General features: G+C 38.2%; 1 protein-coding gene across 1 annotated transcript in view; it reads right to left on the bottom strand.

Annotated features, from left to right (window-relative positions):
- Positions 1-379: 379 nt before the first annotated feature.
- The window catches only part of PPA1 (inorganic pyrophosphatase 1), a 37,415-nt gene continuing 22,779 nt past the window's right edge, over positions 380-15,015 (bottom strand). Inside the window, exons 7-11 of the mRNA XM_059170039.1 lie at positions 10,294-10,421; positions 9,907-9,992; positions 2,407-2,476; positions 1,336-1,378; positions 380-719 (exon numbers count right to left, since the gene is read on the bottom strand). Coding sequence (XP_059026022.1) covers positions 688-719; positions 1,336-1,378; positions 2,407-2,476; positions 9,907-9,992; positions 10,294-10,421 — 359 coding nt within the window. The 3' untranslated portion in view covers positions 380-687. The remainder of the gene's footprint in view (positions 720-1,335; positions 1,379-2,406; positions 2,477-9,906; positions 9,993-10,293; positions 10,422-15,015) is intronic.

Below are 15,015 nucleotides of genomic sequence, written 5' to 3'. Positions count from 1 at the left end.
TAGTATGAATACAGCATAGAGGGGTGCCTGAGTGGCTCAGTGAGTTAAAGCCTCTACCTTCAGCTCAGGTCACAACCCCAGGGTCCTGGGATTGAGCCCCAAATCGGGCTCTCTGCTCAGCAGGGAGCCTGCTTCCCCCTCTCTCTGCCTACTTGTGATCTCTCTTTCAAATAAATAAAATCTTTAAAAAAAAAGAATATAGCATCGAGATTACTATAAACATGAGGGATTTCACTCTCAGGTTCCTAAAAATAAAGTCAGTTTTAATCTAATAATTATGAAACTGAATTATAAGATCACTGATAGAAAACAAACACCAAATAGCACCCATGCCCACTTCGTAACGTCAGGTTTCAGAGTAAAATAAAAATATTATAAATGAAGTTTTGGCAAAATAATTTTATTTTCTAACACATGGTAAACATATACATCCAACATGCATTCATCTTGCATATTCACAAATGACTTCTAAATTACAACAACCGCTTTGATATTGAAACACGTACTCTTAGTTGAGATATGAAAAATGCTTTTAGATGCATAACATTCTGAATATATTGGTCGCAGCAGAATTTGCTTTAGTTAGATTAGTTCTATGAATGTGAAGCTGTGAGAAGCTACTTCTGCATCTACGGCTCCAGATGAACAGGGTGCGGCATCACCAGCCTGTATTCGGCAGAACAGTCATTAGTTCTTCTGGTGATGGAACCACTTATCCACTGCATTTGGAGAAAAAGAAAACCAAATTAGAATCTCTATTAAGAATCAAAACGTAAAATAGTAAAAAAAAAATTAAAATATACCCGAAATATAACAACGAGTATCATACTTGCTTTCATGTATTCTACCACAGATCACCTTAAAACAAACGGACACCTGAAGTTCCACTATGGCAAAAACAGGTAATTTATCACAGTGTTTTCTCCTGGGCTTTCTCATGTTTGATCCTAATCAATAAACATGTGATTCTCACCAGAACCACCTTACAGAGAATTCTAAATGTAAAGGGGGAGAAAGCTGTGTTGGTGGCCAGAGGGGGATCCAGAGCCCCACCTGCTCCCACATCCACGAGCCCTTCTCCCGGAACCCAGAGAGCCACAGCAGGTCATGGTTTGGAAACTGCTGTGATGGGAGCTGGTGTGAAGGGTGGCAATGCAGCCATCTTTCTTCCCACATACAGTATGGAACTCTAAAAATGTTTCTTCTTCCTTTCTTTCTCTTTCTCTGTGGATGTGGTGTGTAATACATATCTGTAGGTACAAATATATTTTTCCCACAAACAATTACAATAAACACAAAATGTTTAGTGTAATTTTACTAGAATATAGATCTTACCATCTGTTGGTATTGTGCAGGCGGATTCGCATGGTGGCGGTAACTAAAATAAAATATTAAAATGTATTAGTCTAATTAAAAAAAAAAAAAGTAAGCCAAAAAGGTATACCAACACAAAAATTTAAAAAAATCTGAACAGAAGATAACTTTCCCAATTTTTAGATTCTAAAAATAATTTATAATACATAAGAACAAGGCAAGGTTCACTTTACTGCCAAAAAACAAATTCAGGCCCTTTAGCTTTTGATTGAACATAGGAGGATAAATAAAATGAAATGCTGCTTGAAATAACAGATTGATGCATATATAATGAATTTATATATACACATATACAGAAAAAGTAGGCAGAGTGTCCTCATTGAAAAGTTATGATTGTTAACCAACGGTTTTCCCCTTCCAATTCTTCTTACTCATCTCAACTTTGTCAGGATTCAGATATAAAGAGAAATCTAAATGTACTGGCTTCATTGTTAAATCGTTCTTTTTCCTTGTGCTACACCCCACTTACAAGGCAGTAAAAAGTCAGATTTCATTTTCTTTTCCTCATTTAATATAGTAAATGAAAATAATTTAAGATTATCTAGTTCAGTCTTTTGGTTGATCCAAATCAAATAATTAAACATAATACAAAGCCAAAATTATTTCTTTCGTGAATAGTTTACTAAAAGAAAGTCTTTTCTAGGGTTATTAACTGCTCTTGCATGGCGCCTGAAACTTGACCATCTTCTTAGTCCTTGCTATAACCAAGTCTAGTAAGTTCCCATTAATTCTTTTGGAAAATGGGCTTAGGATACCCACACAGGATTTGGGTTAGAACCTTCTGGAATCACTTTGATTGTTACAAGTATACTATATGCCCAATTAGAGTTGACTAAGACCCTTCTCAGCTTCTCCCTTCAGTCAAAAGTCCACTTGTGTGCACTCACAGTTTGTAATTTCAAGACCTCACACAATGATAGGCAGCCAGGAGGGACTCCCAGTATTTGCTGAAGGAAGTACTTTCCCTCCCAATTATCATCTTAATCTCTTTAGCACCAGGTACATTCTTTTTCAAGGAAAACTTTTACATACAGCATCCACGATAGCTTTGGCAGCATCCGGGTCACACTTGAAGGGGCTCTCAGACACTGTAGTATTCATGCTATTAAATAAAAAAGAAGTAGTCATGAGTTACAGTAACAAAACTTGTCTCTTAAGAGTCAAAAAACTACAGATAGGGGCACCTAGGTGGCTCAGAGGGTTGAAGCCTCTGCCTTCAGCTCAGGTCATGATCCCAGGGTCATGGGATCGAGCCCCGCCTCAGGCTCTCTGCTCAGCAGGGAGCCTGCTCCCTCCAGCCCCCCCCACCCTCCCTCTGCCTACCTGTGATCTCTGTCTTTCAAATAAATAAATAAAATATTTAAAAAAAAAAAAAGAAAAAGTTGGGGCGCCTGGGTGGCTCAGTGGGTTAAGCCGCTGCCTTCGGCTCGGGTCATGATCTCAGGGTCCTGGGATCGAGCCCCACATCGGGCTCTCTGCTCAGCAGGGAGCCTGCTTCCCGCTCTCTCTCTCTCTCTCTGCCAGTCTCTCTACTTACCTGTGATCTCTCTCTGTCAAATAAATAAATAAATATATTAAATTTATAAAAAAAAAGAAAAAAGCAATGGATAGAGATGGTAGGCCTGAAGAGATTCAAGTTTGGTTTACTTGCATTTCAGGTTTACTCAAGTTGTAGGATACAAAATCACTATATACAAAAATCTGTCACATTTTCCATACACTAATACTAAACTATCAGAAAGAAATTAAAACAGTAACATTTACAGTTACATTAAAAAGAATAAAATACCTAGGAATAACTTTTTTAAAAGTAATCTCCAAGTCCAATGTGGGGCTCAAATTCACAATCCCAAGATCAAGAGCCGAGTGCTCTACTGAGCCAGGTGCCCCGACTTAACCAAGGAGGTGGGAAAGATGTGTACACTGAAAACTGTAAGACTCTAACAAAAAGAGATTGAGGAAGACACAAATAAATGGAAAGACAGTCCATGGTCATGAACTTTAAGATTAATGTGGTCAAAATATTCATACTACCCAAAGCAATCCAGATTCAGCACAATCCTTATCAAAATTCAGTGGCATTCTTTCACAGAAAACAGGACAAATCTAAAATGTGTTTGGAGCCACCAAAGACCCTGAGTAGCCAAAACAGTTTTGAGAAGTAAGAGCAAAGCTGGAGGCCTCACAGTTCCTGATTTCACGCCACAGTAATCAGAACAGTATGGTATTGGCATAAAAACAGATATACAGATCAAAGGAACAGGACAGAAAGCCCAGAAATAAAACCCATTCATATAAGCTCAATTAATTTACAATAAAGGAGCCAAGATACAATGAGAAAAGGACAGTCTCTTCAATAAGCGATTTTGGAAAAACTGGACAGCTATGTGCAAAAGAGTGAAACTGGACCACTATCTGACATCGTACACAAATATTAAATCAAAATAGGTGAGACTTGAATGTAGACCTGAAATCATAAAACTCCTAGAAGAAAACAGTAAGCTCCTTGACATCAGTCTTGGAGATAAATTTTTGGATTTATCCAAAAGGCAAAGACAAAAGAAAAATAGACAAGTAGGACCATATCAAACTAAAATACCTGAGCACAGTAAAGGGAAACATCAACAAAATGAAAGGCAACCTACTAAATGGGAGAAAATACCTGCAAATCATATATCTGATAAAGGCTTAACATAAAAAATATAAAGAATTCATACAACAATAGCAAACGAACAACCTGATTTAAAAATGGGTAAAAGGACTGGATAGGAAATTTTCCAAAGAAGACATCCAGATGGCCAACAAGTACATGAAAAGGCACGCAACACCACTCATCATGAGGGAGATGCAGATCAAAACCACAGAGAGAGGTCACCTCACACCTGTCAGAATGGCTATTATCAGCAAGAAATAACAAATGTTAGTAGTATGTAAAAAAAAAAAAAAAAAAAAAAATGAAGCCCTTGTGCACTGTTGGTAGAAATGCAAATTGGAGCAGCCCCTGCAGAAAACAGTAGGAAGGGCCCTCAAAAAATTTAAAAAAAGAACTATGCTATGATCCAGCAATTCCACTTTGAATATTTATCTGAAGAACAAAAACACGAAATGGAAAACACACATGCACCCTCATGTTCATTGCAGCCTGATTTACAGCAAGACATGGAAACAATCTAAAGGTCCACCAATGGACAAATGGACAAAGAAAATGTAGTAAATGGACTATTAGTCATAAAAGAAAATGAAATCCTGCCATTTGTAACAACAAAGATGGCATCTGAGGGTATTATTCTAAATTAAATAAGTTACACAGAAAAAGATATCGTTATGATCTCACTTATATGTGGCATCTAAAGAAGCAAAAAAAAATCAAGTTCACGGATATAGAGAACATACTGGTGGTTACCTGAGGTGAGGTGAAGGTGGATCAAATGGGTGGAAGGGGTCACAAGTGCCAGTTTTCAGCTATGACTAACTCATACCATATTGCATATTTGAAAGTAGCTAGGAAAGTGAATCTTGAAAGTTCTCATATTAAGAAAAAAAATGCTATAACTATCGGTGGTGATGGATGTTAACTGGACTTAATGGTGATCGTTTTGCAGTATATACAAATATCAAAAATCATTACACTGTATACCTGAAACTAACATAATGCTATGTCAATTATACCCCAATGAAAAATAATTTTTTGGAAGTTGAAGATGGTAGACCAGATGAAATTCAAGTTTGATTTAGTTGAAAGCTTTCTCACCCATATAAAATATTCTCTTTATTTGGCCAAGGTATAGTTATTCTTGTTGCCAATTTTATTCTAGTACCTAAACAAGTTCAAATTTAGAAATCTAAGATGGAATGTCCTGTAATTATTGCTGAAATAACTAAGAAATGCACATTAAAATGAGAAACGTATCTTTCCAAATTAGACAAAAGCAAAAAATCCTGTCAGTTCCTGTCAGTGCTGATGAAGCACCTGAGATAAACTAGCCTAGTGGGAGCAACACTTGGTTCTTGGACAAATATTTCTGGAAAAAACCTTTCAAAAAGCCCATAGGCTTTGATAGAGAAGTTCTAACTCTGAGAATTCAAACAGATTTAAACAATGATCTATAAAGTTTCAACAGATACCATCTCACCATTGATAAGAATGAAAAGCTGGAAGTAACCAAAATATCCAGCAATGGGGATGATTTAAAATGGTGTATTTAGGAGGTGAGATATTATACAGAGATGGAATGTTACCTAATATTATAAAAATATTCTTAATGATATAGGGAAATACTTATAGTGTTAAATGTTTTTTTAAAAAAATCACAAAACATGGGGTGCTTGGGTGGCTCAGTCCAGTTAAGCGTCTGCCTTCGGCTCAGGTCATGATCCCAGGGTCCTCGGATCCAGCCCCACATTGGGCTCCCTGCACAGCGGGGAGCCTGCTTCACCCCCTCCCTCTGCCTGCTACTCCCCCTGCTTGTGTTCTCTCCGTCAAATAAATAAATAAAAATCTTTTTAAAAAATTTTTAGAAATTAAAAGTAATAAAACAAATTATACATGTAATATAATCCTAATTATTTTTTAAAGTATTGCACATTCACACAAGCACTGTAAAAAAAAACTCTACATGTTAATAGGAATATCTATGGAAAATTTAATAAGGGGGATTTTTTTAAAACATAGGTTTTCTTTTTGTTTATCCATAGTTCAAAATTTCCTATATATTATTATAGCACTAGTATAATATGGGTATGATCAAAAATTGTCTACTAAAATGAAAAAGAAAATATCCACAGTTACCTGTTACTTAACATGCATTAAGATCATTTCTATAGAAATAAGACACCACAAAAATTGAGAACTTAAAAGCAGTGTATTAGGATCGTACTTTTTCACACAAATATATAACTGCTCATTTTATCTTGTTTGTGGAAAGACAGTGTTTTCACTTTACAGGACATTATCCTGACTCACAGAACAGAATATCCCTGAGAATTATTTTTATGTTAGGATTTTCTCATACTCAGAAAAAAATCTTACTGCCCAGATAACTCTGACATTTAAAAAAATGAACATAATACACATATAAATAGTTAGAAAATTCAGACAGTCATAAAATGAAGGCCTTTCTCTCAATTATAATTTCTAGTTCTCCCCCGACCCCGGAAAAAAAAATGTGGACATAAATACATAGATGCTGATATATGTGTAGGTATGTGTGTGTGTGTGGGGGGGGTGCTTATCTTGCATAAATAGGATCATATTAAATACACTACTAGGAACTTTTTTTTTTTTTAAAGATTTTATTTATTTATTTGACAGACAGAGATCACAAGTAGGCAGAGAGGTAGGCAGAGAGGCAGGCAGAGAGAGAGAGGAAGAAGCAGGCTCCCCGCCGAGCAGAGAGCCCGAAGCGGGAGACTCGATCCCAGGACCCTGGGATCATGACCTGAGCTAAAGGCAGAGGCTTTAACCCACGGAGCCACCCAGGCACCCCACTACTAGGAACTTTGCTTTTCTCCCTTAATATATTTTAGATATCATTCCATATCAATATATAGAGATATTTTTTTAATGTGCCATTATAGATGTACTTAATCATTACATTTTTTCCCTAACATTTTGCTATTATAAACGACATTATAAAGAACATCCTTATACGTGGATCTTGGTGAACAATGGATATATTCCTAGCAGTGGTGGTGTGAAGAAATACATGCAATTTTAATTTCTTGACTGGATCCTATCAAAGTGCCCTTCACAAAGGTATACCCATTTATGAGCTCAATAGCTACATATGTATGGTCTTGGTATCTCTGGCTATCATCTGATTTTTTTCTAATTTTGGCAAATGTAATGGGCAATATCATTATCTTGCTGAATTGCATTTTAAATTATGAGACTGTACACCTTCTTCTATGTAAACTTCCTTCTCCTACCTTTTTCTCCATCTATTGAATTGCTAGTATTTTTTGACTTGAAGAAGCTGTTTATGTATTAAAGAATTTAGCCCTTCGTTGTATTTTGTTTAAAAAAAAAAAAGCAACTGGGAAAAATTATCTCCTGATATATATGAAAAGTAAACCTTTCCTGTATGGATTTTGAGTTTGTGCTCTGTTTAAAAAGGCTTTCCCTGCTATAACCTAATAAATTCACTTAGGGCACCTGGGTAGCTCAGTCAGTTAAGCGGGCTGCTTTCGGCTCAGATAAGAATCTCAGGGTCCTGGGATAATGTCCCATGTCCTCTTCCGGGCTCAGTGGGGGACCTTGTTTCTCCCTCCGCCCCTCCCTCTGCTCATGCAGTATAACTGAATTTTTAAAAAGATTTTCTCAAATAAATAAAATCTTAAAAAAACTCCTTCTACTTTTTCTAGAAAATTTTCACATCAAAATGTATGTGTCTGACATTTAATACTGATGTAAGACAAGGGCTGTAAACTCAAATACCTACAGACCACACCCAATTAACATAAGGGTGCAGAGAGGCTAAACGTGAGAAAATGTGCAGAGCTGCCTCTGAGGGCACTCTGGAGCACCTGCCTGGTCATAGCACCTCTTAAAACAAAACAAAACAGCCAGAACATGGTGGTGTTGCTGGTGTGCACCTCTGGCGTAAGAAGTATGGGGAGTAGTTAGGGATCTAGTCAGTTTTCTTCCTAAACAGCCCGTGTGGGTCCATAACCATTCATCCATAATACTTTGTTATAAACTAAGAGATCTCTGGGTCTACCAAACTCCAAAAGGACTTCTGAGTGATATGACTTTCTTCTTCAGTATCAAATATTCAGGACAACAGTATTACTAAACATGACAAAAACAATTAACACTCCACCCTGATACCACTACCCTCATTTTTTTTTTCTTTCAGAATTCTTCTGGCTATTTTCACATGCAATTTTTTTTTTTTAAAGATTCCATTCATTTCTTTTACAGAGAGAGATCACAAGTAGACAGAGAGGCAGGCAGAGAGAGAGAGAGAGAGGGAAGCAGGCTCCCCGCTGAACAGAGAGCCCGATGCGGGACTCGATCCCAGGACCCTGGGATCATGACCTGAGCCGAAGGCAGCGGCTTAACCCACTGAGCCACCCAGGCGCCCCATGCAATTTTTTTTTTTCTAATGAAACTGAATGTTATTTATGAACACAGTTTACTTTTTTTTTTTTTCTAATATTTTATATTCCTCAAGTGTCTTAAAGCTTTCTTCTTCTGGGTCCTGCAGATGTCTTGTTTATACCTTGGTTTGTGTTTTCTTTTTATATACTATATATTCTATATGGGACCTTTTCCTCCATTATGGTTTCTGCTACCACTTGTATAGAAAGCTATTAATATATATATTCACTTTGTAGTTGGTCACCTTGCTAAATTCTTTATTTCCCTAGGGTTTTCTGGATACAAAATCATATTATCTATGACAATTTGCTCTTCCCTTTCCAATATTCCTGGATCAAAATACATCCTTTCCCTTATGTATTTCATTGACTACTATTTCAAGAACATTAGTTAACTGGTGATAGTGGTCATTCTCTCATAAATTTTTGAGTATTCAAGAAGTAGTATATGATCCTGAACACTGTCTGGAGGCCAGACAGACTTGGATATGAGTCCTAACTCTGAAACACTTATCATGGGGTGACTTTGGTTAAGTTTAACTTCCCTCCATCTCTCTCTCTCTCTCTCTTTTTTAAAAGATTTTATTTATTTATTTGACAGAGATCACAAATAGGCAGAGAGGCTGGCGGGGTGGGGGGTGGGGGTGCGGGGGAGCAGAATCTGATTCAGGGCTCGGTCCCAGGAGCCTAGGATCATGACCTGAGCTGAAGGCAGAGGCTTTAACCCACTGAGTCACCCAGGCGCACCCCCCTTTTAAAAGATTTGTTTGCTTATTTGTTTATTTATTTTAGAAAGAGAGTGTGTGTATGCAAGCAGCGGGAAGGGCAGAAGGAGAGGAAGAGAATCTCAAGCAGGCTCTGACTTCCTGCTGAGTGCAGAGCCTGATGCAGGCCTCAATCTCACCACCTCAAGATCATTGACCCGAGCAGAAATCCAGAGTGGGCCGCTTAACTGACTGAGCCACCCAGGCAACCCCACACATCTCTGTTACATGCTTGGCAAATATTTAACTGTTCAATAAATATTAGGTTATTATTAGCAGTAATAAATTTTGTGTGCATGGTAGATACTGGTTTAGCTGCAATGCATCTTCTGTATTTATATCAGAGAAAAACCCTTGCACTCAAAACTATTTTACTTGCTACATTCTGAGCATCCTGATGTTAGGAAGCCTTTCCAGTTACCCTCACAAAGCTCTGTTCTCAACTGTCCCCTTTATAGTTTTAGTTTGTACTTGTTCAGAGGGTATCTTATGAGTACTTTTCACTTGCTAACATATCTACCTTCCTACTCCCTTTAGCACGGACTGACAAACTAGTTCTCTCTTTTCTAAGGGAATACCATGATACAGTATGTTTGTATCATTAAAATCTCTGGAGCAAACTGGTCTGTTTTATGTGTTAAACATGCAGAGAAGAATTACTGCTTACCAACTGATTCCCTTTCCATCGGTTTTCTTCGTCACTAATGCTCTCCAATGGTCATGAGTGCTTTTAATAATATCAATTGCAAAATCCTATAATTGGAAGAAAATGCATTACAATGACAGATAAGGGTTTTTTCCTTATTATCAAGATTTCCCCAAAGACTGATAACTTTGTCTTTTCTGAATTCACTTCCTTGTGTTAAAAGCAAGAGAGAACATTTAAATGGATAAATTAATGTCAAGACTATCTTACCAATGTCTTTAAACATTTATTTTATGACTGTATAGTCTTTAAATGGTAACAATATAGTTAAATTAAAAAAATATATATATAGTTAAAATAGTCTCAATACAAACAGGCTTAAAGCTATGCTTCTAAATGATGCATTACCTTATCTTTGAATTCTGCATTGAAAGCAAACTGGTTCTCTGGTTTTCCATCAGGAACCTTGTACCTTCTGAACCAGTCCACAGTAGCTTCCAGGTAGCCAGGTTTCAGCCGCTTAACATCATTAATATCTAAGAAGAGAATAAGTAGATTGTAAGATGCACAGGTAATTATTCATGCAATAAAAATCTCAAGTATGCACTTTGAGAGAGCTATGGAATGGATTATCAAAGTAAAAGATAACAGAGCTAACCACCTTGTTGAAAAGAAAGCACATACACATGAAAAGGAAATCATCTATGACTTTAAGTATTAAGGAAACAATTAATACAGTAATAATTTCTATTGGAGGTGAGGAGGGAGATATGACTGGGGGCTACATAATGAAAGAGTTTGTCAAGGTTAGGTAACTTCTATGAGAAGGGCAGGAAATACCAAAAAAGACAGCCTGAGGCTATATTCAGAGGTACACACCCCAATTACCAGAGACAAGAAAAATGGATTATACTGAAGTCCATTGATGGGTGACATAAATGAGACTAGACTTCTCCCTGTATAGGATAGGCATTCTACATCACAATGCTCTAGTTCTGGCCAACAGGAAACTATCCTGTTTAAAAAAAAAAAAAACAACACACAACAATATTTTAGGACACCTGGGTGGCTCAGTCAGTTAAGTGTCTGATTTTTTTTTTTAAGATTTTATTTATTTATTTGACAGAGAGAGTGAGAGAGCGTAAGCAGGGGAAGTGGCAGGCAGAGGGGGAGGGAGAAGCAGTCAGCTCAGTGTCTGCCTCTGGCTCAGGGTATGGTCTTAGGTCATGGGATCCCAGCCCCTCGTAAGGCTCTGCACTCAGCAAGGGAGTCTGCTTGAGATTTTCCTCTGCCCATACCCCCACTCACGGTGGCTGTCATGTGTGTCCTCTCTAAATAAATAAATATATAAAATCCTTTAAAAAATTTGTTTAAAAAATTTTATAATTTAAAATTCTTGGGACGCCTGGGTGGCTCAGTTGGTTAAGCAGCTGCCTTCGGCTCGGGTCATGATCCCAGCGTCCTGGGATCGAGTCCCACATCGGGCTCCTTGCTCTGCAGGGAGCCTGCTTCTCCCTCTGACTCTTCCTGCCCTTCTGTCTGCCTGTGTTCGCTCTCACTCTCTCTCTCTCTTACAAATAAATAAATAAAATCTTATTTAAAAAAAAAAAAAAAAAAAAAATAAAATTCTTTTAAACTTTTCAATGTTTCTGTATAGCCATCAACAATGCCTAGCCTCAATGTCCTCAAGGTCAACTTTAAATGACCAAATTGCTGTTCAATGCAAGCAAACAGAAGAAACAAGGGCTAAAAAAAAAAATCAACCAAGAAAAGTATTACTGGAAGGAAGAGTACATTCAACAAGAGAAGCACATTTAAATTTTATAAAATAACTTTCCTTAAGTACAGTTTATAATGTGTGTAGTTAAAGAATATCATGCATTCTGTTATTTCTCCTCCTGGCCCCAGAGGCCCGTGGGTGGGACTGAACATTCCTGCCCTCTAATCAGTCTTTCGGTGACCAATCCAGTCTGAAGTTAGCTAGGAGCCCCACCTAAGTCACCTAATTAGCATAAACTCGGGTTTGAAGAAAAGGACTTATTATGTATAACAAAACAGACTAGGAAACACCCAGGAAATTCCAGGAAGTACTTTGCCAGGAACTGGAAACAAAGACCAAATATATTTTTGTATTATACCACAGCCTAGAAACCTGTAGGAGCTGATTGACTCTCTGACCCTGAACCAGACCTTGAAAAGTACACTGGATCCAGACTGGGGAACCCTGAACATCAGCCCCAGAAGAGAAAAAGTAGGAAAAAAAGCTAGTCAACTTTTGTTCTCACTTTGCATGCTGCCAGTGATCTGCAGAGCTACAACAGTTGTGGGCCTCCTAATGCCACATCAAGATCCTACCAGAGACAGCACCCTGTGCTGTTGTTCCCTCTTGGGTTTGGCTGTCCTAATCAGCCAGTCAGTACTGGTGTTGTAGCCTGCATGGAACCCCAGGCTCACAGGGCAATCTGGCTATTGTGGGCCCCCCAATGACAAAGAGGATCCATGTGTCCAACCTGGTTGCTGCAGTCTTCTCCCATGGCTCTGTGTGTATCTCTCCCAAAGTTGTGGCTAGTCAAGACTTCTATCCATCTATAAACTCCAGTAACGGAAGGCAAACAGACACTGTCTCCGGTTGACGTTGTGGGAAAGCTGTATACTACCTGCACCATGGGGCCAACCACCCAGACAAAGTTTTCAGGGTTCTAAGAGCCTCTACTGCAGGGAAATGACACCCTAGCAAAATGCCCCTGACATAATGATAGGTGTGGCTTCCCTAACTGTGGCCAGAGCATGCCACTTAGCGCCTGTGATCTTATGTTAATAGCATATGGGAAAATGGACACACTGATCACAAGAATCACTGTCAAGGGGTAAACAAACAGAATGAACGCATTCTCACTCTATAAAATTTTAACAATACAGGACAATGTGAAACAAAAGGTCTGTCTCTATTCATTTCTCTTTCTGACTCTGACTCTTCTGCTATCACATCTCTTTGTGGCTATAGCTGAGAAAGGTTCTCTGCTTTCAAGGACTCATGGGATTAAATGAGGCCCATGTGGATAATCCAGGATACTCTCCCCATCTCAAGGACCTAACCTTAATCACAACTGAAAGTGCATCTGCCATGTAAAGTAACCTATTCAGGAGATTAGGAGGTAGATGACTTTGAAGGGGTGTGGCATCATTCTGCTACTATAAAATTCTACAGGTTTTGACAAATGCATACTATCATATATCCACCATGACAGTGTCACCATTTGTAGTGAGCGGAAGGCTGTCCCCAAAGATGTCCCTGTCCTAATTCCCAGAACCTATGAATATGTCCTGTTACATGGGAAGAGGAAATGAAGGCTGCAAGTGGAATTAAGGTTGCTAATCAGGTGATCTGGAAACTGGGAGATAATCCTGGGATATCTGGCTGGGTTTAATCTTAAAGATCTTTATGTGGCAGAGGAAGGCAGAAGAGTCCGTCAGGGAAGAGGGTAAAAAAGACTTGCCTTGCAGTTGCTGGCTTGAAGAGGGGACATGAATCAAGGAATATGGGCAGCCTTCAGAGGCTAGAAAATGCAAGGAAAAATATTTTTCCTTGGAGCCTCCAGAAGGAACACAATCCTGCTGACACCTTGATTTTAGTCCAGTGAGACCCATTTCAGATAGGCAAGAGAAGACCAATTCAATAATGAAAATGGGTTCGATCATTAACTAGAGACAAGATTAATATAAAAATAGACATGAAAACAAGATAGAATTACAAGGTACAAACATTTCTTTTTCAAAAAGGACTCAGACAATCGGATTATAGCATTAACCCATACATTTATGGCCAACTGATTCTCAGTAATAATCCCAACACAATTCAATGGGGGAAAGAATAGTCTTCAACAATGGTGCTGGGACAAATAGATTTCCATATCCAAAAGAATGTTGGTGGCCTCCCACTTCATACCATATACAAAAGTTAATATAAAACAGATCAGGGCCTAAATGGGAGAGCTAAATTTATAAAACTCTTAGAAAGAAACATAAGTGTAAATCTTTATGACCTTGGACTAGAGGTAATGGTTTCTTAGATATGATACCTAAAGTACAAGAAACAGAAGAAAAATTGATAAATTACACAAAAATGGAAAACGTGAGGGCTTTCATTAAGAAAATTAAAGGACAATCTACAAAGTAGAAGAAGATACAGGTAAATCATGTATCTCATAAAGGTCTAGTATCCAGAATACATAAAGAACTAGAAAGACTATAATGGGGGGAAAAAAAAAGTAACAAGTGGGCAAGAAAGTTGAGAAATTAGAACACTGATGGCCAGCGGCAGGACTGTAAAATGGTACAGCTGCTTTGGAAAAGAGTTTGGCCATTCCTGAAAAGGTTAAACATGAGAGTCCCCATATGACTCAGCAGCTCCACGCCTAGGTATCTATATCCAAGAGGATTAAAAACATATGTCCACATAAAAACTTGTTCAGGAATGTTCATAGCAGCAGCATTATTCCTAACAGCCAAAAACAAACCAATTGTCTATCAACAGATGAACTGATAAATAAAGTGTGGCGTAGATCCATGCAATGGATGGAATTCAGCCATAAAAAGGAAGGAGTGCAGATACGAGCTACAGCTGTAGTAGCTACAGCTACTAGGTGCATTACATAATGCACCTAGTAAGCATTATGCTAAGTAAAAGAAACCAGACACAAAAAGCCGCATGTGTGTGAAATTCTACGTGTATGAAATATCCAGGATAGGTAAATCCATGGAGACAGACGGCAGATTAGTGGCTGCCAGGGCCTGGGAAAAGAAGGGCCTAGGGACTGACCACTTAGAGGCAGCATCTTCTTTTGGAGTGATGAAATGTCCTGAAACTAGACGGTGCTGATGGTCACGCAACCTTGTGAATGTACTAAATGCCACCAAACTATACACTTTAAAACTGTTACAGCAGTGAATTTTGTGTTAAGTGAATTATACCACCAAAAAAAGGGAGAGGGAATGAAGTACTGATATGTGTTATGATGTAAATGAGACTTGAAAACATGATGCTATATGAAAGAAGCCAGACAGACACGTTATCATACGATCCCACTTGTGCGAAATGTTCAGAACAGGCAAGTCCATAAAGACACACAA

The sequence above is a fragment of the Mustela lutreola genome, chromosome 4 (genome assembly GCF_030435805.1).
Source record: "Mustela lutreola isolate mMusLut2 chromosome 4, mMusLut2.pri, whole genome shotgun sequence".
Taxonomy (NCBI): domain Eukaryota; kingdom Metazoa; phylum Chordata; class Mammalia; order Carnivora; family Mustelidae; genus Mustela; species Mustela lutreola.
This window is presented reverse-complemented; position numbering and strand designations above follow the sequence as displayed.